Source organism: Oncorhynchus kisutch, linkage group LG20 (assembly GCF_002021735.2).
Source record: "Oncorhynchus kisutch isolate 150728-3 linkage group LG20, Okis_V2, whole genome shotgun sequence".
In the NCBI taxonomy this organism is placed as follows: domain Eukaryota; kingdom Metazoa; phylum Chordata; class Actinopteri; order Salmoniformes; family Salmonidae; genus Oncorhynchus; species Oncorhynchus kisutch.
In genome coordinates, this window is record NC_034193.2 from 29,800,350 (window position 1) to 29,823,528 (window position 23,179).

General features: G+C 40.2%; 1 protein-coding gene across 9 annotated transcripts; it reads right to left on the reverse strand.

Moving 5' to 3' along the window:
- Positions 1-386: 386 nt before the first annotated feature.
- On the reverse strand, positions 387-21,819 carry LOC109865597 (elongin-B). Of its 9 annotated transcripts, none has more exons than XR_004204550.1 (6): positions 21,533-21,817; positions 17,292-17,458; positions 17,097-17,198; positions 16,705-16,810; positions 16,254-16,476; positions 14,888-15,519 (listed from the first exon to the last, which is right to left on the reverse strand). XR_004204550.1 is itself a non-coding variant. In XM_020453901.2 (4 exons), exons 1-4 carry the CDS (start codon positions 21,533-21,535, stop codon positions 2,648-2,650), a joined length of 360 nt encoding a protein of 119 aa, XP_020309490.1. In that variant the 5' UTR covers positions 21,536-21,818; the 3' UTR covers positions 387-2,647. The 9 variants fall into 9 exon arrangements, 1 of the variants encoding a protein (XP_020309490.1); XR_004204549.1 differs by adding an exon at positions 20,052-20,188 and having other exon boundaries at positions 16,254-16,810; positions 17,367-17,458; positions 21,533-21,816; XR_002251598.2 differs by having other exon boundaries at positions 17,367-17,458; positions 21,533-21,807.
- Between the last annotated feature and the right edge of the window lie 1,360 nt (positions 21,820-23,179).

Here is a 23,179-nt window from a genome sequence, read left to right on the forward strand (position 1 = left end):
TGAAGTGGTGTTGTTGAGCATTTGCACTATCTATTTCCAATTGGTGTCCTTCACATCGTGTCTGCCAGGATAAAAAATTGTGACAGTTACACCCATTTAATCTAATCTAGAAAACACACCTGGTTAGAGATGTCAAGCTTCATTCACAAGGAATAAGTACGGGAATTGTTGCTAAGGAACTGAGAATTTCACTCCTCTCCTCAATAGTGGATGTGACCAAAAACATTGAAAAAGCAATATTTCAATTCTGAATTGACTAAGCAATGAGCATGACTGACTATGGTTTGCAATGACATTCCTCAACTAAATGTTAGTCATGTATTAGGTATGCCACTAGTAAGTTATATAAACATTGAAATACTGTCAATTGAATAGAGCAACCAACATGTTTTAAAAAATAAACAAATGTTTATTTAAGCTCACAGTTACAGTCTATGTTTTTTCATTTGGGGCGGAAACTGATGTCACATGACCTGATGTATGGCAGGCCACCCCAAAGACCAGTCCAATGCTGATAACATCTTTTGCCAAGTTTTGCTTTAAATGTCACAAAAAGATGTCCTCAACCAACCGGTTCTCCTGCTTAGTCCAGGAGTTCCAAGCATTTGGTCTCAGTGCAAACAAACAAGAGTGAAGGGGCTGAAAATGTAAGAATTTCCACATGACATAAAATAAACTATAACGATGCTATAATGAAGTAGAACAGCATTTACCTTACAGTGTAAATGAGTTTTCCTTCCAGGTCTAAGTGTAAAAAGAAATCTATTCAGAAAAGCACAATGGAACTGTGTGTTCAGATAAGAATATATGATGTGGAACAAACATGCTGCTCTTTGTGTAAAATAAGCCATCACGTCAGATCTATTCATGACAATTCTATCTGCAACCGTTCCACAACATCCACGACTATTTTGAATGTGGCCAAGAGAAGAGAACTGGGGAACACAAAGATAATTTATGATGAAAGACTATAAGATGGTGAAGATTTCAGCGTTAGTCTTTTTTCTTGTTCTTTACAATGGGATTCTCTCATGCATGTTTGCACGTTTTAACGTTTGACTCCTAACCCATGCACATTTTTTTCCAGTACAATGTTTGTTACACACAAATGCTACTTTGACTTTTTAAAGGAAAGTTTCACCCATTTTGAATGTTATAATGTTTTTGTGCATCTCTGAGCGATGTTCTATCGATTACCAGGGTATTTTCATGTTATCTTGTGTATCTGAACTATTTCCATTCAAGCAGGCAGGAATTTGGCCAGTAAGACATAGCATTGCAATAAAGCCGCTCTCATTACACTGGAAGTTAATAGGAATATGACTTTCAGATCGCGAAAACATCTATCATACGTCAGATTTCAATACTTACCGATGTCATAACGCAAGGGGTAGTCTTCTCTTAAATGAACCACTGATCATAATTTAGCAAAAATCCTACCTCGAGAAATGTGTCATTTCAGAGGGTCCAGCACATTTCTCATATTTGTCTGCCTCTTCAGTCCAGGGAGTATTGCATGGTGCCGTTGCGAATGTCAGACCTCTGTGAGGCACGTCGATCTGCATGTTGAACATGGTGAGATTGTAGACTCCTAAATTGATAGTGCAGTTTCTTTAGGCGAATTTACAGATAACTAGCTACTTCACATGCTGATATTGACATTGGCATTATTTTATGTAGCTACGTTTGCTTGCTTGCTACCTACCTACCTAGCTACTGTAGCCAGCCCATAGAGACCATTCCATTGGGGGTTTTGTAGTCGACTTGAGCTGCAAGATTTCCACAACGATTTCCACCTGTTGCTAACAACCTTATTATAACGACAAAATGTTAAATATTATTCTCACATAGTGTTCTTTTAACACTGTAAATTATAAGAATTAGCGGTTTTGGGTAGATTTTTCCTTTAAGAACAGTAATAGTAAGAACAATAATTATCTAACACTTATACAGGGTGGTAAATTAACACCAACCACATGCTGGTAGTTTGGCATTGCCTGGAATAATGTCTATTCTTACCAGACACATTGGCGGGTGGTCATGCAGAGCATTTGAGTGCATTTTTCTTTTCTAAATCCAAAGCCCACATGTAAAAAAAAAAAACAAGTGTGAATATGCGTGTCAACTCTGGAAAATAGAATCTCAACGCTACAGTGGTGAAAGCATGATGGGGTACAGTCTTTTCTGTGATTTACATTTTTTCAGGGGGAAATGTGGCTGGTGAAAAATGTGAGTAGCTGGTAAAATTCGGGCATCCACCAACCACTACCTCTGGTGGACCAAAAAGTTAATTTCACACCCTGCACACACACACAGAGTCACACTCAAAACCAACACAGAGTTATTCATTCAAATGAGAGCATTTGAGCCTGACACTCTTGTGTCAGACTCATTCCCAAAGTGTTTGAACAGAATGGTACACCTGACAAGAAGGCTGGGGAAAAAGTAACTGCTGTTTGCAAAGCATTCACAGGGATCCAGGAGTGTTCGGTTAAGGTGAAGGTGGTTGGTAGTAACCTGGTTTGGTTACACATGCCCCATCCCATCTTAACCCAAAATTATTCCTCTACCCTGCCACCTATATACCTCCTTGGCTGTTTTTGTAGACAGGCCTCTCCCATCCCCGATCCCTCCATGCCTCCCTCCATCACTGCACAGTCTGTTCGTTGGCAGTGCTGCCAGAGTCTTGGGGTTTCATGACGTCAGGGAGCTCTGGAGGGCTGGAGAATGCCCCCACCTGCAGTTGCTCAAACATCTCATCTGAAGAGGGGAGAAAGAAAGGGGGCTCAATAACACAGCGTACTAACATTACAGCCTACTGAGGACAACAGAGGACAACAGACTGAAACGGTGGTCAGTAATAGCTGGGCGGCAGGGTAGCCTAGTGGTTAGAGTGTTGGACTAGTAAACGGAAGTTTGCAAGTTCAAACCCCCGAGCTGACAAGGTACAAATCTGTCGTTCTGCCCCTGAACAGGCAGTTAACCCACTGTTCCTAGGCCGTCATTGAAAATAAGAATTTGTTCTTAACTGACTTGCCTGGTTAAATAAAGGTAAAAAAAAAAAAAAAAAAGTTCATTCACTGGTCAACTGACTAATCAAACAGTCATAGATCCTTGACGTCCCCAACTTTCCTGAAGGACAGCACAACAAAATCCTAGGCCCTCCCCAAACGTACTGCTCTCATTGAAAACAATAGAGTTGCTGTTTTTTAAACGCATTTTGTTCAGAAGCACCCTGTAAGTCTGTACCTTGTTAGATAAGAATATTTAAAAATCAGAGGAGCCTGAAGCTCTCAAAACTTGCATAACTAATTCAAATCCAATAGAGGGGGACTACACTGGGACTGGTGACAGTAAAGTAGCAGGAGGAGTAGTTAGTGTAAATGAATGTACCACCCATTCGGAAAGCCAGTCCAACAGTGCCTGGGGCCTGAGGTCTTGCAGTCTGGTTGGTGAAGCCGCAATCGCCAAGAGTTTTACTGTCTTCTAGCAACTGGTCATCCTGGGGAAAGAAAGAGATGATTACATTTGCTAATGTTACTGAAAGTCACGATACACTAAATTATGTTGTAAAGTGAGGACTAAATCGGACACTGTTGGTGGTGGACCCAAAAGCAGATTTTTTTTCCTTTAACATTTACTTGACTGTTTGTGCTGTTATTGTGAAGTGGAAACGTCTAGGAGCAACAACGGCTCAGCCAAGAAGTGGTAGGCCACACAAGCTCACAGAACGGGACCGCCGAGTGCTGTAACATGTAGAGCATGTAGAGTCTTTCCTTGGTTGCAACACTGACTACCGTGTTCCAAACTGCCTCTGGAAGCAACGTCAGTACAATAATTTTTTGTCGGGAGCTTCATGAAATGAAAATGCTTTTCATGAAGCTCCCGACAAACAATTTGTGCGCAATGCCAGATCAGAGGCAATAGGGATGACCAGGGATGTTCTCTTGATAAGTATATGAATCTGACAATTTTCTTGTCCTGCTAGCCATTCAAAATGGAATGAGTACTTTTGGGTGTCAGGGAAAATGTGTGGAGTATAAAGTACATTATTTTCTTTCAGAATGTAGTGAAGTAAAAGTAGTCAAAAATATAAATAGTGAAGTAAAGTACAGATACCCCCAAAATCTTACTTGAGTAGTATTTTAAATAATTTTTACTGAAATACTTTACACCACTGCCTACAGAGCCCTGACCTAAACCCCATTGAACACCTTTGGGATAAATTGGAATGCCGACTGCGAGCCTGGCCTAATCGCCCAACATCAGTGTCCGACCTCACTAATGTTCAAGAGGCTCCATTGAAGCAAGTCCCTGCAGCAATGTTCCAACATCTAGTGTAAAGCCTTCCCAGAAGAGTGGAGGCTGTTATAGCAGTAAAGGGGGGACCAACTCCATATTAATGTCCATGATTTTGGAATGAGATGTTGGATGAGCAGGTGTAGTGTATTAATAATCGCGTAACTCCACCTCAACCCAACTCACTACTAAGGTAGAACCTGTGATACCTTGAAGAGCCTCTGTTCCTCAGGCTCTCTCTTGAGAATTCCCTCTACAATGCGCTTCAGCTCGTAGACGGTGGTGGACTCTTTGGCGTCTGTGAAAATGGTGGTCTTCTGACGCCGGATCATAAGGAACACATCCTGAGAGAGAGGAAAGAATAGGGGTGTATTAATTAATTATTAATTGCATCTTGCAATGCAAACGGAACAAAACTGTGAGGGACCTACCTGAATTTGCCCAATTAATTTTTTTGGGGGGGGGAGTAAACGGTTTCTGTTACAAAACGTTTTGCAACAGACAGCATGTTTTGCAACAGACTCTGAGTAATGAATACACCACAGGAGAAGGTGTTTGTTAAGTATACACACAAATACAGTGCACATCAACAAGTTAGCATTTAGTAAGCCTGGAGAGAGTTATTTCAGCATTATGAGTGACCCAATTATGACTCATGATACATGATACAGCCCATAAAATACATTTTAGGCTGACAAACACAATATTGTCTTATGTCTACTGTTATTGACTAACTACACTCAGTAGGGATGTAAAACGTTCAGGCTGCTGCACAGAAACTATGGAGGCTCTAGTCTACTTTGAAGACTCTAAAGGGTATACCTAAACTTCTGTACTTTTTCAATACTACACTGAACAGAAATATGAATGCAACATTTAAAGTGTTTTTCCCATGTTTCATGAGCTGAAATAAAAGATCCCAGAAATGTTCCACATGCACAAAAAACGTATTTATCTCAAATTTTGTGCACACATTTTTTTACATCCTTGTTAATGAGCATTTCTTCTTTGCCAAGATAATCCATCCAGCTGACAGGTGGCATATCAAGAAGCTAAATAAACAGGAGCAAATTATGCAGAGGAGTTGAGCAGATGTTAACAAACCGAGCTCTTCAAAGTTATCCTATACTATATATATATATATAGTTGTATATATATAGTTGTTTGTTAACATCTGCTCAATTCCGCGGCATAATTTTCTCCTGTTTAATTAGCTTCTTGATATGCCTCCTGTCAGCTGGAGGGATTATCTATCTATATTATATATACACAGTACCAGTCAAAAGTTTGGACACACCTACTCATTCAAGGGTTTTTATTTATTATTAATATGTATTTATTTGACTGTTTTCTACATTGTAAGTCAAATAAAACGTATTTGTCACATGCGCCGAATACAACTGGGGTAGACCTTACAGTGACATGCTCACTTACAAGCCCTTAACAAACAATGTATTTTTTTGAAAGATAAGTGTTAAGTAGAAAATAGATAAGTAAAAAAGTGTTAAACAAATCATAATATATTTTAGATTTTAGATTCTTCAAAGTAGCCACCCTTTGCCTTGACAGCTTTGCACACTCTTTGCATTCTCTCAACAAGCTCCACCTGGAATGCTTTTCCAACAGTCTTGAAGGAGTTCCCACATATGCTGAGCACTTGTTGGCTGCTTTTCCTTCACTTTGAGGTCCCTTGAATGAGTAGGTGTGTCCAAACTTTTGAATGGTACTGTATATACACTACGGTTAAAAGGTTTGGGTCACTTGTACATTTCCATGTTTTAGATTTTTTTTAAACATTTTTTGTCCATTAAAATAACATAAAATTGGTCAGAAATACAGTGTAGGCATTGTTAATGTTGTAAATGACTATTGTAGCTGGGAACTGATACTTTTTTATGGAATATCTACATAGGTGTACAGTGGCCCACTATCAGCAACCATCACTCTTGTGTTCCAATGGCACGTTGTGTTAGCTAATCCAAGTTTATCATTTTAAAAGGCTAATTGATCATTAGAAAAGCCTTTTGCAATTATGTTAGCACAACTGAGAACTGTTGTCCTGATTAAAGAAGCAATAAAACTGGTCTTCCTTAGACTAGTTGAGTATCTGGAGCATTAGCGGGTTCTATTACAGGCTCAAAATGCCCAGAAACAAAGATCAGACAGATCAGATTCTTCATAATTAATTGATCGTCCTCCAATAATCTCAGAAGGTTATTTGGTATAATTCACCTTGCTAACAAAAACAAAATACCTAGTGTTGCAGTCTCCCTCAACACCGAAAAAGCCTTTGATAGGGTCAAATAGCCATATGTCTTTTGTGTTTTGGAATCGTTCGGTTTAGGCACGGTTTGTAAACTTGCTTTTACAGTGCCTTGCAAAAGTATTCATCTCTCTTGGCATTATTCCTATTTTGTTTCATTACAACCTGTATTTTAAATAGATTTTTATTTGGATGTCATGTAATGGAAATACACAAAATAGTCAAAATTGGTGATGTGAAATTATAAAAATGACTTGTTTCAGAAAATTCAAAATATTGTAAAAGTGGTGCATGCATATGCATTCAGCCCCTTTGCTATGAAGCCCCTAAATAAGATATGGTGCAACCAATTACCTTCAGAAGTCACATAATTAGTTCAATAAAGTCCACCTGTGTGCAATCTAAGTGTCACATGACCTCAGTATATATACACCTGTTCCGAAAGGAACACCACTAAGCAAGGGGCACCATGAAGACCAAGGAGCTCTCCAAACAGGTCAAGGACAAAGTTGTGGAGAAGTACAGATCAGTGTTGTGTTATAAAAAAAATATCAGAAACTTTGAACATCCCACGGAGCACCATTAAATCCATTATTAAAACATTTAAAGAATATGGCACCACAACACACCTGCCATAAGAGGGCGGCCCACCAAAACTCACGGACCCGGCAAGGAGGGCATTAATAATAAAGGCAACAAAGAGACCAAATATAATCCTGAAGAGGATATTGGAGTATCTGTCCATAGGACCACACTCCACAGAGCTGGGCTTTACGGAAGAGTGGCCAGGAAAAAGCCATTGCTTAAAGACAAAAATCATCAAACATGTTTGGTGTTCGCCAAAAGGCATGTGAGAGACTCCACAAACATATGGAAGAAGGTACTCTGGTCAGATGAGACTAAAATTGAGCTTTTTGGCCATCAAGGAAAACGCTATGTCTGGCACAAACCAAACACCTCTCATCACCCTGAGAACACCATCCCCACAGTGAAGCATGGTGGTGGCAGCATCATGCTGTGGGGGTGTTTTTCATCGAAAGGGACTGGGAAACTGGTCAGAATTGAAGGAGTGATGGATGGTGTTAAATACAGAGAAATTATTGAGGGAAACCTGTTTCAGTCTTCCAGAGATTTGAGACTGGGACAGAGGTTCACCTTCCAACAGGACAATGACCCTAAGCATACTGCTAAAGTAACACTTGAGTGGTTTAAGGGGAAATATTTAAATGTCTTAGAATGGCCTAGTCAAAGCCCAGACCTTAATCCAATTGAGAATCTGTGGTATGACTTAAAGATTGCTGTTACACAAGTGGAACCCATCCAACTTGAAGGAGCTGGAGCAGTTTTGCCTTGAAGAATGGGCAAAAATCCCTGTGGCTAGATGTGCCAAGCTTATAGAGACATACCCCAAGAGACTTGCAGCTGTAATTGCTGAAAAAGGTGGCTCTACAAAGTATTGACTTTGGGGGGGTGAATAGTTATGCATGCTCAAGTTTTCCGTTTTTTTGTCTTATTTCTTGTCTGTTTCACAATAAAAAATATTTTGCTTCATCAAAGTGGTAGGCATGTTGTGTTAATGAAATCATACAAACCCCGCCCAAATTCCAGGTTGTAAGGCAACAAAATAGGAAAATAGGAAAAATGCCAAGGGGGGTGAATACTTTCGCAAAGCCACTGTAGATCATGTTAATGACCAATGATTGAGAACTGTGTTCTATATAAGCGAAATCTTACCGTTGTCTGTCTTTGACCATCAAGCATAAGATGTATTTTAGATGGTCGCCTATGGGCTTCACATAATAACCCGAAGAACCTCTATAAACTCAATCTGTCCAGGCTTGTTGCAAAAGGTGGCGGGTGACATGTGTAAATGGATTGACTTGACCTCTCACTCCACTGGGTAGAATTCATGTAATTAAAACGAATGTTCTGCCCAGATTTCAATCTCTCCCCAATCCCTGTGCTTGCAGCAATTTTTTACTCTCTCGACAAGCTGACCAGATGGTTTATCTGGCACGGCAAAACTCCTAGGGTTAGCATGGACAAACTGACCTTTGATTACGGTCACCGAGTCAATGTGTGGAGGTACAGGTTAGTAGAGGTAATTTGTACATGAAGGTAAAGTGGGTAAAGTGACTATGCATAGATAATAAACAGCGAGTAGCAGCAGTGTAAAAACAAAGGGGAGGGGGGGGGGGGGTCAATGCAAATAGTCCAGGTGGCCATTAGCTGTTCAGCAGTCTTATGGCTTGGGGGTAGAAGCTGTTAAGGAGCCTTTTGGACCTAGACTTGGCGCTCTGGTACCGCTTGCCATGTGGTAGCAGAGAGAACAGTTTATGACTTGGGTGACTGGAGTCTTTGACAATTTTTTGGGCCTTCCTCTGACACCGCCTAATAAATAGGTCCTGGATGGCAGGAAGCTTGGCCCCAGTGATGTACTGGGCTGTACACACTTCCCTCTGTTGCGCCTTAAGGTCAGATGCTGAGCAGTTGCCATTTCCCTTGTTTACGATGCTCTCATGTCAGGATTACCACTGGTTGAGCTAGATAAACATCTTAGATGGGAAAAGATATGGGTCTTAATCTTGAAGAGGGACTATGGAGTGACCTATGCAGGGACGGTGTTACATCCACATTGAACTCCAGATACAGACAGATACAGTTTAATTTCCTCCATCCGCTCTGTCACCCCATCTAGATTGCACAAGTTCAATCCTGGTATCTCCTCCCTATGTTTTAGATGTGGCTCATATGAAGGAACATTCCTCCATTCCACTTGGCAGTGTTCAAAACTACACAATTTCTGGCAAGGGGTATGCGATACCATATACTCAATTCATGGGGCTGCATTCCCTTCAGACCCTGAAGTCTGTCTACTGGGTAACTTTACTTATTCCAATCTTAGGTAAAGTCATACTATAAAGCTAACAGAAATTTAGCAAGCGATTGCCAAGAAATGTATTGCCAAGAAATGGATATCCCTGCCAGTTGCAATGTGCTATCTGAAGTTAATAGTTGTTAATAGTTGTATCCCACTGGAGAAATTTACTTACTGCTTGAAGAATAAGTCAGAGACATTTTACAGAATTTGGCAACGACCTTTATGGATTTTATGGAGAGTCTCCCCTCCACATCACATTGATTGCATCTCTGTATAATCCTCATGTAATGTTTCACACTTAATATATAATATGTAGCCTACTAAAGGTGACCATATCTCTTCTTTAATATATATTTTTTGCATTTACATTTGTGTTTGTTGTCTTAAATGCTATTATAACTTTGTTATATTGTTGTCTGTCTTCTCATTTTAGTTTTGAATGTTCTTAATTGGAAAATGCAAAAATGTAATATTCAACAACAACAAAAAGAAGCTGATTAAACAGTATGATCATTAAACAGGTGCACCTTGTGCTGGGGACAAAAAAGGCTACTATAAAATGTGCAGTTTTGTGACACAAGACAATACCACAAATGTCTCAAGTTTTGAGGGTGTGTGCAATTGGCATGCTGACTGCAGAAATGTCCACCAGAGCTGTTGCCAGAGAATTGAATGTTCATTTCTCTACCATAAGCCGCTTCCAACGTCGTTTTAGAGAATTTGGCAGTACGTCCAACCGGCCTCACAACCGCAAACCACATGTAACCATGCCAGCCCAGGACCTCCAAATCTAGCTTCTTCACCTGCGTGATCGTCTGAGACCAGCCACCCGGACTGCTGATGAAACTGTGTGTTTATCGATGGCAATGGAGCTCTGTTTTTCCCCAGTAATTTAATCCTCCCGTGTATGATAGTTTTTGCCTTCCTCACTAACGATGCCTTTTCCCTATTCCCTGCCTGTACATTATCGGATTTTCTGTTATCAACCTATTGCCTGATATCCCGGATGACGTTACTAGCCTTTTCCCTGCCTGCACTGTCGTCTTTTTTGGACCCCTGTGTATGACCTTCTGCCTGCCCCTGGACCCAACTACCTGCCTCCTCCTGTGGTCCTTTACAAATAAACACCTTCTGCGCCCTGCGCTTGAAACCAGCTCTCTGTCTACCATCGTGTTCATTACAGTCACCAGCCTTTTCTGAGTCAAGATCACTTTAGCAGTCAAAAAGCAAGCCGAGATCTACAAATCAGATACATTTTTTAACATGACTTAAAAAATGTATGCCATGCAACATTAACCAAATAAGAACAGTTAAGAACAGTTCTGTAGGAATGAGGTTAGTGCAATAGGTCTAGGGATGTAATAGATCGCCGTTTGGTATGTATTGTTGTTTTGGGGTCACGGTTCGGTACAGCGGAAAAAATGAAATGCCAACAGTTACTGTAGATCATTTTTATTTTGGCAAAATATATAAACTAACCCAGGAACATATAAAATGGGTTTCATTTTTGGCCTAATTCCGTTATTTCATTCTTGGTTTCAGATTTGGATTGTTTTTCAAGTTTCACACTTGTTTTTATAGAGAAACAACCAAATTGGTTCTAAGTCCACAACAATGCTTAAACCACAGGACATGTGTAATTCCCCTCCATATAATACAGTATGATACAATACAGTACAGTAATACAGTTCACACTAAAAAAGATTAGCATACTAGAGCAAGTGTAAGTTATTTACCCAAGAGACCATACAGCTGGCTACATCTATGGGCTTTTATGTTTTTCTGTCTTGCATAATATGCAGTAGCAACAAATATTATATATGTAGCCTATTGGATAACGGCAAAATCATTTGGGCTTTTTTGGACTTGGGCTCATTAAATGTATTTAATGTATGACTCATCAGGCTCAGGTAGCATCAGGCTTTAATTTTCGATTAAAGCGCTAATCAAATCCAGACATAGGCCTATTTAGATTGCTTTTGAATGACACTTCCGGTTTAGGCCGGAAATACCGGGTTACCAAGGAGAAAAGTGATGTTTTCTACGGATGGAACATTTGTAAGATAGCGGGCACATACTCAGGCCGAGTGTTAGACTATAGGCCTAGAATATACACTGCTCAAAAAAATAAAGGGAACACTAAAATAACACATCCTAGATCTGAATGAATGAATATTCTTATTAAATACTTTTTTCTTTATGTAATACTATTAAAAACTTTTTTCTTTAATATCTACATAGAACTTACAGTGGCCCATTATCAGCAACCATCACTCTTGTGTTCCAATGGCACGGTGTTAGTTAATCATTTTAAAAGGCTAATTGATCATTAGAAAACCCTTTTGCAATTATGTTAGCACAGCTGAAACCGGTTCTGATTGAAAAAGCAATAAAACTGTCCTTCTTTAGACTAGTTGAGTATGTGGAGCATCAGCATTTGTGGGTTCGATTACAGGCTCAAAATGGCCAGAAACAATGAACTTTGTTCTGAAACTTGTCAGTCTATTCTTGTTCTGAGAAATGAAGGCTATTCCATGCGGGAAATTGCCAAGAAACTGAAGATCTCGTACAACGCTGTGTACTACCCCCTTCACAGAACAGCACAAACTGTCTCTAACCAGAATAGAAAGAGAAGTGTAAGGCCTGAGCAAGAGGACAAGTACATTAGAAGTGTCTAGTTTGAGAAACAAACGCCTCACAAGTCCTCAACTGGCAGCTTCATTAAAATGGTACCCGCAAAACACCAGTCTCAAAGTCAACAGTGAAGAGGCGACTCCGGGATGCACACACACAGTGCATTCGGAAAGTATTCATACCCCTTGACTTTTTCCCCATTTTGTTACAACCGTATTCTAAAATGGATTTAATAAAAAATACTCAATCTACACACAATGCCCCATAATGACAAAGAGAAAACAGGTTTTAGATTTTTTTTTTTGCTAATGTATTAAAAATTAAAAACATATTTACAAAAGTATTCAGAGCCTTTGCTATGAGACTCGAAATTTAGTTCAGGTGCATCCTGTTTTCATTGATCATCCTAGAGTTATTTCTACAACGTGATTGGAGTCCACCTGTGGTAAATTTAATTGATTGGACATGATACAGAAAGGCACACACCTGTCTTTCTAATTGTCCGTAGAGCTCCGAAGGTCCCCCACTGTTGTGTTGGGCACCTTCAATGCTGCAGAAATGTTTTGGTACCCTTCCCCAGATCTGTGCCTCGACACAATCCTGTCTCGGAGCTCTACAGACAATTCCTTTGATCTCATGGCTTGGTTTTTGCTCTGATATGCACTGTCAGCTGTGGGACCTTACATAGACAGGTGTGTGCATTTCCAAATATGTTTTAAATAGGGCTGTAACGTAACAAAATGTGGAAAAGGTCTGAATACTCTCCGAATGCACTGTGTAGATACATATTAGTTAATGATTTGGACACTTTAAAACTGTGTTTTGACATTGGGCTATTTTTCAAAATGTCTTGTCAACAGGAAGTAGAAGCAGCATCATTTTCAACCTAAGTTTTTGAAATATAAATTGAACTTTCAACATTAATTTCCAATGGTATAGTACTTAATCAGGTGAAAACAGCTGTATCAGTCCAAAAACATGCTGTGATTGATATATTTGAATGATATACCAGAAATCACCAAAACGAGTTTGCACTGCCTACACTGAAGATGTTTGATCATTCTTTAATAATTGGCAATACTAGCCAAGTGTCAAGTCTATCACGCTGGCTAGCTTGCCACTTAACTCTGTAAAAAATATGGAGGAAGCCATTGATGTCATCACCCCATTGTTTCCTATGATAATTCTCAGTGGCGCGTTTGAAGATCAGGAAGTGTAATTTCAGTGTGTCACCATCTTGCTACATGGCAGAGCTTTCAAGTATGGGTAGCTGTAGCCCAATATGGCAACCAGAGTATTGGCGTGTCGAACGGAGTGGGTGTATGGAAAGCTTATCAGCTAACTGGGCAGATTTGTTGCCACTCAATGTTTTGCATGGCTGATTGGTTGCACGACGAGTAGATACGCCCGCGACTTGAAGTGCTTCCTTACCTGTCGGGAAGTCTGCGGCATTTCCCGTATGATCGGTGAGAATTTACATATGGCAAATGGACAGTCCTTTACTACTTGGTATCACGGTCGTGTCGCCGGCAGTAGCTAATGTGGCGATTTTGTTCTCTCACACGATTTTATTTTAAGTAGGATAGCAACCTACACAAAAAATAACTAGTATTGATTACTATCTAGATGTCACCTTGATATATAGCCAACATACAGTCGACTACTCAATTGGGAGGTCATGAATACCAACACCGGGACACAGTGCCCTTCACAAGCACTACTGTCCTGCAATGGTGTGATCCCAAGTAACCAATATCAGGGTTACAGTCACAGTAAGCACACACACAACGCATGAAACAAGAGTACGCCAAACATTTAAAAAATAACAATCGTCAGTTTTATAACTATTTACAAATTAGTGTAAAACAGTGACATATGACTCAAGACATCCTCTGGTTTAAAAGGCCAAACTCTCGTGGTACGGTAGCTCCATGTACTGTAGTTGCGCGCTAAGAAACTGAAGAATGAAAAACGTTAAATGAAAACCGTCCTAACCTATTGCAGCAAAGTGCTTCGACACACCCACACTTTCCACACGCCAAATACTTTCCTTGACACCCATTCGCCCATGCTCCGGTTGCAATATAGTCCAACACACACATAAAACCTAGCGGTAAACCCCGGTAATGGTTCCAATCGTTTATGCCTTTGGGATTTTAGAACTACTTCATTTAAAAAGTCTGTATTTCGTGTAGGCTTACCCAAGTGGGAAATGTTGATAACCATTAAAATCTCTCTCAGACAAGGTGAGTTGTATCAATATATTCGCCTCTTTAAATAAAAAATTAAAAAATGTAATGTGAAACGCTAATTACCAAAAGAGGAGACTTGAGCAAGACCACAAATTCCTGCACGTCAGCTACCGTTCACCAGCAAGATCAGAGACCTGTGTCCAATCCATTAATTTGTCCCCTTTCTGTTTTAGCTAGCCACGGACTACACTTCAGCTAGCTAGTTAGCACAGCAGTAGATTAAACGATTGTTTTACTTAGCCTAGATAATTGTTTATACAGTATGTCGACTTGTCTATTTCAGCCCTTATAGCATTTTTAAGGATGAGCATAAGAGCATTAAAAGGGGAGAAGACCAATATAAAGGCTTGCCATGTGGAGAAGTGCATCTTAGCAATACAATGTGTTCTATACAGCTGTTAACATTCAAGGAAAGAGCCATTTAATTATATAATCATTAACCAGATTACCCCAGATACCAGACTAAGTGATAACTCAATATAAATATCCTATTGACATTCGAAATGGGCTTTGTTTAGACATCTAGCCTCTATTTTCATGACCAGAGACAAATCTACAAACGGGCACACTATTGATTTATTAGTGGTACATGCATTAACAATCTTGATTTATAGGATCCTTCCCACTATGACATGCCAAGTGATAAAATCCCAAGTTATCAATTAAAAATGTTATCAATAAACTTAACTTGTCCTCATGTGAAAGTTAATTTATTAAATATTCTACAGCTGTAATGTCAATCAAATCATACTTTATTTATAAAGCACATTCCTTACAACGAATGCATTTCAAGGTGTTCACAGTCATTGGATGGAGTGTCGTCTACAGTGGGTCACAGAAAACGAAGAGCACATCAATGCATTAAAAATGGCCACAGGGATGGATGTGCAGGAGTCAGGGCTATGGGTCACAGGGTCTGGGATCCTCACCGGATGGTCTGGTGGGCACCACAGTAGTGGTGTAGGTAAAGTGTCCCAATGGTGCAAGGGACCTTACCATTGAGGCAGTGAAGTCGAAGGATTTCTATATCAAGGAGGATCTTTCAGCCTCTGAACACCATCCTTACTGGCATCGGGTCCAAGGTCAAGCGCCACATCACTGGAAGGGACACCTGCTTCATTGTGTGGACCACCAAAGCCTCCATAACATGACAAACTCTGGCAGACTCGTATTGCTCCTCCTGCCAGTACCTGTTTTCAGCAAAAATATTTCACATAGTTCACACACACGGCTCACAAAACAAGTTCCATTACAAGTTTTGCTCAAAGCAGCCAATGAAAGTAAATAAAATGTTATTGGTCACATACACATGGTTAGCAGATGTTATTGCGAGTGTAGAGAAATACTTATGCTTCTTGAGCCGACAGTACAGCAGTATCTAACAGGTTATATCTAACAATTCCACAACAAAACCTAATACACACAATCTAGTAAAAGAATGGGATGAGAATATTTAAGTATAACATATGGATGGGCAGTGAGAGCAGCTAAGATGCTGAAAGATACAGTATATACATATATGAGTAATGCGAGATATGTAAACATTTATTTATTTTTAACCTTTATTTATCTAGGCAGGTCAGTTAAGAACAAATTCTTATTTTCAATGACGGCCTAGGAACAGTGGGTTAACTGCCTTGTTCAGGGGGCAGAACGACAGATGTGTACCTTGTCAGCTCTGGGATTTGAACTTGCAACCTTCCGGTTACTAGTCCAACACTAACCACTAGGCTACCCTGCCACATGCTTAAAGTAGCATTATTAAAGTGACTACTGTTCCATTTATTAAAGCCAATGATATCAAGTCTGTAGGTAGGCAGCCGACCCTCTCTGTGATAGTGGTGGCTGTTGAACAATCTGATGGCCTTGAGATTGAAAAACAGCTTCTATCGCTCTGTCCCAGCTCCGGTGCACCTGTACTGACCTCGCCTTCTGGATGGAAGCAGGGTGAACAAGTCATGGCCCGGGTGGTTATTGTCCTTGGATCTTTTTTGCCTTCCTGTGACATCAGGTGTTGTAGGTGTCTTGGAGGGCAAGTAGTGGTTAACTTTATCATGGGCACAGTGGGAATTTACTGTTTCTGTGATGTTCAAATTATTTCTTATCCCGTGTCTTACTTGCTGAAGGCCCCGATCATCCCTGACTATCTGATATTGTTGAAAAAGAAGTGAAAAATGAATAAAGATCATTCAAACAACTAGAATAGTTTATATTACATTAAAGTTATCCTCAAAGCAGCCAACTAAAGTAATGTAGTTATCATAAGTTCAAATCACAACGGATGGTCTGAATGCATCTCCACAGTTTCACAACTCGCATGACATTTTATCATGGGCAGAGTCGGAATTTATATCTATGTTGAAATGATGTCTTACACCCAGAGTGAGAGAGTACATCACTCCCAGCAGATCCCCTTGCCGAGGGTGGCGTTGATCATGCACTGCTTCTCGTGGGGTTAGTCTGACGTTCTGCATGCCACGCCTTATGTTTAAAAATGGGTACAAAGTCAACATTCTGATGTATCTACAAATTCAATGTTTCACAATATTGTATCATATTTGATGCGGCAGGGTAGCCTAGTGGTTAGAGCGTTGGACTAGTAACCGAAAGGTTGCAAGTTCAAATCCCCGAGCTGACAAAGTACAAATCTGTCGTTCTGCCCCTGAACAGGCAGTTAACCCACTGAACAGGCCGTCATTGAAAATAAGAATTTGTTCTTAACCGACTTGCCTAGTAAAATAAAGGTAAAATTAAATGCGTTACGGACCTGTTCGGCCACAGGCTCGATTTACTGGAGTCTCCAGAACCGGATCACACTGGAACAGAATGTCCATGCACCGGATGGCCTGAGGGATGCACTCCTGTTGGACTGAAAAACAAAGAGACATTTGTTCAGTGGTAGGTCTTTTTAAATGCTGTATCTCCATCTTTATCTGGACAGAAAACATATTGTTTATAATACTCATTCATCATCGTTTGTTCTCGTTTTCCAATCAACAGTCTGAATCTTCCTCTTCTGCCATGGTGGATGTGTTACCTTTTCTGGTAATTACAGGGCCATTTCTTTTTCCCACCAGAAAATGACAGCTACATAACGGAGTGTTGTCACTGGTTTTCCAGTCCATCCATCTGAAAGACAAAAACAACACAGGTTAAGTTACTTTTACTAGCTAGGTTGATTACTAAAATCATATCTACACTATATATACACAAAAGTATGTGGACACCCCTTCAAATGAGTGGAATCCACTATTTCAGCCAAACCTGTTGCTGACAGGTGTATAAAATCGAGCACACAGCCATGCAATCACCATAGACAACATTGTCAGTAGAATGGCCTTACTGAAGAGCTCAGTGACGTTCAACGTGGCACCGTCATAGGATGCCATTTCTCCAACAGGTCAGTTCACCACATTTCTGCCCTGCTAGAGCTGCCCCGGTCAACTGTAAGTGCTGTTATTTTGAAGTGGAAACCCCTAGGAGCAACAGCTAAGCAGCAAAGTGGTAGGCCACGCAAGCTCACAGAACGGGACTGCCGAGTGCTGAAACGCGTAACAATCTGTCCTTGGTTGCAACACTCACTACCAAGTTCCAAACTGCCTCTGAAAGCAACCTTGAGAGCTTCATGAAATGTGTTTCCATGGCCAAACAGCAGCACACAAGCCTAAGATCACCATGTGCAATGCCAAGTATCAGCTGGGGTGCTGCAAAGCCTTCTCTGAAGTGATGAATCACGCTTCTCCATCTGGCAGTCTGACGGACGAATCTGGAGAACACTACCTGCCCGAATGCATAATGCCAACTGTAAAGTTTAGTGGAGGGAGAATAAAGACCTGGGACTGTTTATCATGGTTCGGGCTTGGCCCCTTAGTTCCAGTGAAGGGAAATATTAACGCTAGAGCATACAATGACATTCTATACAATTCTGTGCGTCCAACTTTATGGCAACAGTTTTAAAAAAGGATCTGACCCGCCCCACCCTCAACCCTAGGCCTTTGGAATGAATTGGAACGCTGACTGCGAGCCAGGCCTAATCGCCTAACATCAGTGCAGGACTGCACTAATGCTCATGGCTGAACAGAAGCAAGTCCCTGCAGCAATGTTCCAACATCTAGGGGGAAGCCTTCCCAGAAGAGTGGAGGCTGTTATAGCAGCATATTAATGCTGATGACTTTGGAATGAGATGTTCGACGAGCAGGTGTCCACATACTTTTACCGTGATTTCTACATTCAGATCCTAAATCTGTGGCATGTGATGTTTATAAAGGAAAACTGTCACTGCTGTGTCAGGCTAGTTTGGCACATTGTCTACTGCCCAGTCTGAAAAGTAATAGCATCGGGCTAGCTTAAATTCCATCCCTGCTGACATTTCTAACTGACTTCACAGGTACTATGATTAGTCATGTACAGCAGATGCACTCGTTGAACAAAACCGTTTGTGTTTCATATGGGGAAAACATTGAGTGAGCCAGCCAGCCAACGTTAGCTAATGGAGCCAACTTGCCTACTAGAGCATAAAATTTAAACTGGCCACCCACCAAATGCGGGTAAATTTAAGTATTGGCAGGTAAGAATATCTATTTCACCATCCACGTTAGCGGGTGTTCAATTTGCAGGTCTCTACAGTGAAAACTTGACATTAGCTGAATAAAAAAAATGTGTCAAGTATGAGCACGTGTGAGTTTTAGGGTTAGAAAATGTATATGTTTAAGTATTTCTGCTGTTTTCTTTAATAGCTGCAAATTGCACAAAAATCCTAAATCCCACCTCGCGCAGAAACATTCCCGGGTAGGGGAGATGTGCGCAATGAGTGAAGTACTGATTGATTCATTTTCGGAAGCGCTGCACACAGGGAAAAAAGTTAGTCTAATTTACTCAAGTCGACAAAGTGAGACTTCGTCCTCGTGTTTCTTGGTTAATTACATTATCTTGTTCACAAGCCTGGTTGTTTTTCAACATTAGTTTGAATCTGTTGCTTCAACAGAGTGAAGAACCCAAAACTCACACGTGACAGGTTGAGTGGCCTCGTTACCACGGTTACCTCCCGCCCTTTAAAAAAGGGTAGCATAACATTGTGTGCCATTTTGATTCGTGACAATAATTGAAATTGAGCAATATACCACATTACTTATTACTAATATATTTTTTAGAAATATTAAATAGCATGGTCATCCTTTTTTTTTAAATGTAATTATGGCAACAAAAATCATTTTTAATCTACCTGCCACAGTGGCTGATGGACCCAAAAGTTACTTTACCCTGTAGCCAACCAATGTGCCTAACTAGCTAGCCCACCAGGCGATATTTAGCTAGATAGCTAACAGTTTACTGTTCATGTAGTCAGTGTTTTAAGTGGTGACATGCTAGCTAAGCAACTATTCTTGCCACGGTGCCGGCCTAACATTAACTAGAAAGTCTGACTCCATGAACGGTGAGTTAAAAGACTCAGCTAGCTAAATATCCCTTCCCTTGTGGGCTAACGCTAGCTAGCATGTCACCACATGAAACAAAGTAGCTGGCTAGCCCACTAAAGACATGTCAATAAAAAGGTCACAACAGTCATTATGCTAGCTTTATTTTTAACTTGTAATGAAGGTAACGTGCATTGTACAAGTAACTAACACTAGTCGGTGGTTATCTAGCAAATTTTCATAAGCACCTAGCTAAACAGATCCTTGATCTAACCAAAATTGCTTGTTAGCAGCTAGCAAACAGGGCTTACCTTATCACATGGCTCCAGCGACGCCTTTCACTTAGAGGTCGGAAAACGATTTAAAAAATGCACTTATGCTTATTGGAGTTGTGGTTACAATCCGGTATATAGAACAGATGCTTCTGATCAGAGAGACCAAAGGTTCGCTACAAAAAGAGCGTAATTAATAAATTACAGTAATTTTAAAATGCTACGGTAGTTCACTAGATAATAAAAAAAATACGCACAATATCAAATATTTACACGAGAAACTAAAAATGCTAGGATATGTACGTTATTTGTTAGGTTACTTGCTACTTAATGAGTATGTACGGAGAAATGTTCCTTGGGGTTGATGTCAAAGGTTGCGACAAGATTGTGTAGTATGATAACGAAATGCTTATGTGGCTTTTTGGGGGGGTCATTTGCACGGTTATCAGAGTCACGCCAGGGTAAGCTTACACGAAACATGTTGAGTATTTCTAAACACTTAACGAAAAAAACTATTGGAACCATTTCCAGGTTTTACCGCTAGGTTTTATGACTCATACTGTGGTATTCAATTAGGATGCACCCTCTTCTCAGTTCTTGGTCACATCATATGCAATTTTTTTAAACTATAGGAAGTGATGTTGCAAGCTAGCCCAGTGCTGCCCCCTCATTGAGTCACTTTACCCCTACCTACATGTACAAATTACCTCGACTAGCCTGTTCACCGCACATTGACTCGGTACCCCCTGTATATAAACTTTATTTTATTTAGTAAATTTTTTCTTAACTGCATTGTCGGTTACGGGGTTGTAAGTAAATATTTAACGGTAAGGTATTCGGAGCATGTGACATAACATTAATTTGATCTCGTTGAAGGCCGAACAAGGTACTACAGGCTGCAATTAGCAACTAAATTATACTTTTAAATCACACAAAGTAAATGAAATACATCTGGTGAAATTCAAGATCATTTTTCCAAAAATTGCATGTTAGAAATTTTTGTATATATCCACGAATATTGAGCACGAAGATCGTCATTTCTCCATTCACTATAATGGGGATTCTGTTTTAGGAAATAATGCGTGCAGTTCAACCGTCGGCCTTCAACTTGAAATCCTCAAGGCGAGGGGGCAGTCGTTCTCTAGTTGATACCCTGCAGTGGTTTGTTTGGTCAACAAGCCTGGCAAAAGCCTTGTTTCCCGTCATTTAAAAGCCTGAGCCTGATGCAACTAGCTGGTTAGCATCTCGCCTAACCACAGACTTGCCATAACCAAGACAACTTAAAGTAGTTAACTACGCATTTGTAATATTATTTTCTGTTTGCCACAATATTGACTTAATTTTGGCTAGCTAGCTTTAACTAAAAGCGTCAGCCTAGCAAAAGCTAGCTATCAAGTTATTCGGTAAACTAAACCAAAAATAAGGCTGCTGATTCAATAATACCACATTCCCAAAAACGTTCGTCTCCTTAAATACAAAAATGTTCCTAAAACTACATGCAAGCTTTCTTGAAAACTCACCATTTCAAGTAGATTGTTGCGACAGTCGCCTCGCGGTCAGTTCTATGCAGAATGCTTGAATCGTCCCAAGCCTTACATTAACCATTTGAAATGTCAACATCAATTAGGTAGGGACGTCCCGAGGATCCCCGATAACACCGCCCGTAGCCCCAGACTGCACTGCGCGGACGGGGCGTATTCAAACATTAAGGTATAAACAAAGATTTTGGATATACTGACAATATACTTCTCTCTCCGCCCTAACAATGGGAGTCATTGTCCACAAAGAGGCATGTTGGGCTCCGCCCATTTCTCTCTTTGGATTGGTGGTTGTCTAATTATTTTAATAATATTTGATGAGGGTTGTTGACGTCAACCCCCTGTATAAAATGGCGAGAGATGCTATGCTACCTGCTTTCATATGCATAGCCATCTCGAGACAACTCCGATATTAACCCATTTAATCCCGATTTTTCCCCATACATGAAAATATCCAAATCCTGTGTCATTAGTAATCCTTTGAAATAATCTATCATATATATATATTTTTTAACATTTTCATAGAAAAGTAGGTGAAAAAAGTGTGTTTTATGGTCGGTCATGGGATAATGTAATATATAATGAATTAACATATTTCTCCTATGCAGTCATCAAAATTCTTAAATAACCCAGCCCAGTTATTAACACATGTAAAACTCTCTCACTGGCAGTCCCCAGCATTGCTACTAGAATGCCCCATCACATTCTCGTGTGACTATTTTACATATCAAAAACCCTTATGCAACACCGATACGAATACTGAGAGCAAAGACAAAAAACAACCATCAACATATTTCAACATTGTTACTTTATTGTAACATTGTTACTTTAGTACAACATGTACTGAAACATTAATATTGTAACTTTATTGTAACATTTGAAGTTGTACTTTAGTGCAATATTCATTATAACATTGTCATTGTGACATTTTAGTGCAACATTCACTAACGACTGTATAGCAGTTGTGTGATTCATTCACATTGAACATACAGGTAACATTTAGGATCGAGGTAGCCTGTAGCCTTTTCTTTTCTTCCTAGAGTCCGTTGTACTGCTTATCCTCACCCTTTATTGACTTTTCCATTCTTCTTTTATTGGCTTTTTCATTCACTCTTATCTTCTTTTCCACTGTCCGTGGTATATCTTGAAGCACTCAATCTGCAGTGGCGCTTTGCATTTCTGACATGCATAGGTAGTGCGTTTGTCACCATTTGTCACATCTCTGGAACCGGTGCATCGTGTTGATTTGCCAGTGAGAAGCTTTGTCATATCTTGCCTGATCTTCAACACTAGCAGCCAGTAGAGATCTCCTTCCGTGACTCAGTGGTTTTGGGCCAAACTTTTGCATAAGAGACTGTGCCTCTATCCGTGAGAAGGTGAGCAGGTCAATGGTCTCTCCCATAATGTCTCTTTAAAATAAATGGCTGTTTACGAGTGCACTGTTGAGAGACCATGCAAAGATGGGCCACCACCACTTCTTAGACCTGATGGAGATATGGTATCTTGAAACCTATAGGTCGTTAAGGTCAACACCACCCATGTGCTCATTGTATCAGTTAATGCATTTTGGTTGTGGGACTTTGTCAAAGGCACGTCGCTCCTTGTTCCATCTCTTGACAGAGGTCTCAC

What these genes read in the sequence shown, in the direction of transcription:
- LOC109865597 (XM_020453901.2), bottom strand. An exon ending in AGGAACAGAGGCTCTTCAAG is followed by an intron (nt 3,503 to 4,508) that starts GTATCACAGGTT and finishes TTCTTTCCCCAG; the next exon opens with GATGACCAGTTGCTAGAAGA. An exon ending in ACTGGCTTTCCGAATGGGTG is followed by an intron (nt 2,761 to 3,393) that starts GTACATTCATTT and finishes TCCCCTCTTCAG; the next exon opens with ATGAGATGTTTGAGCAACTG.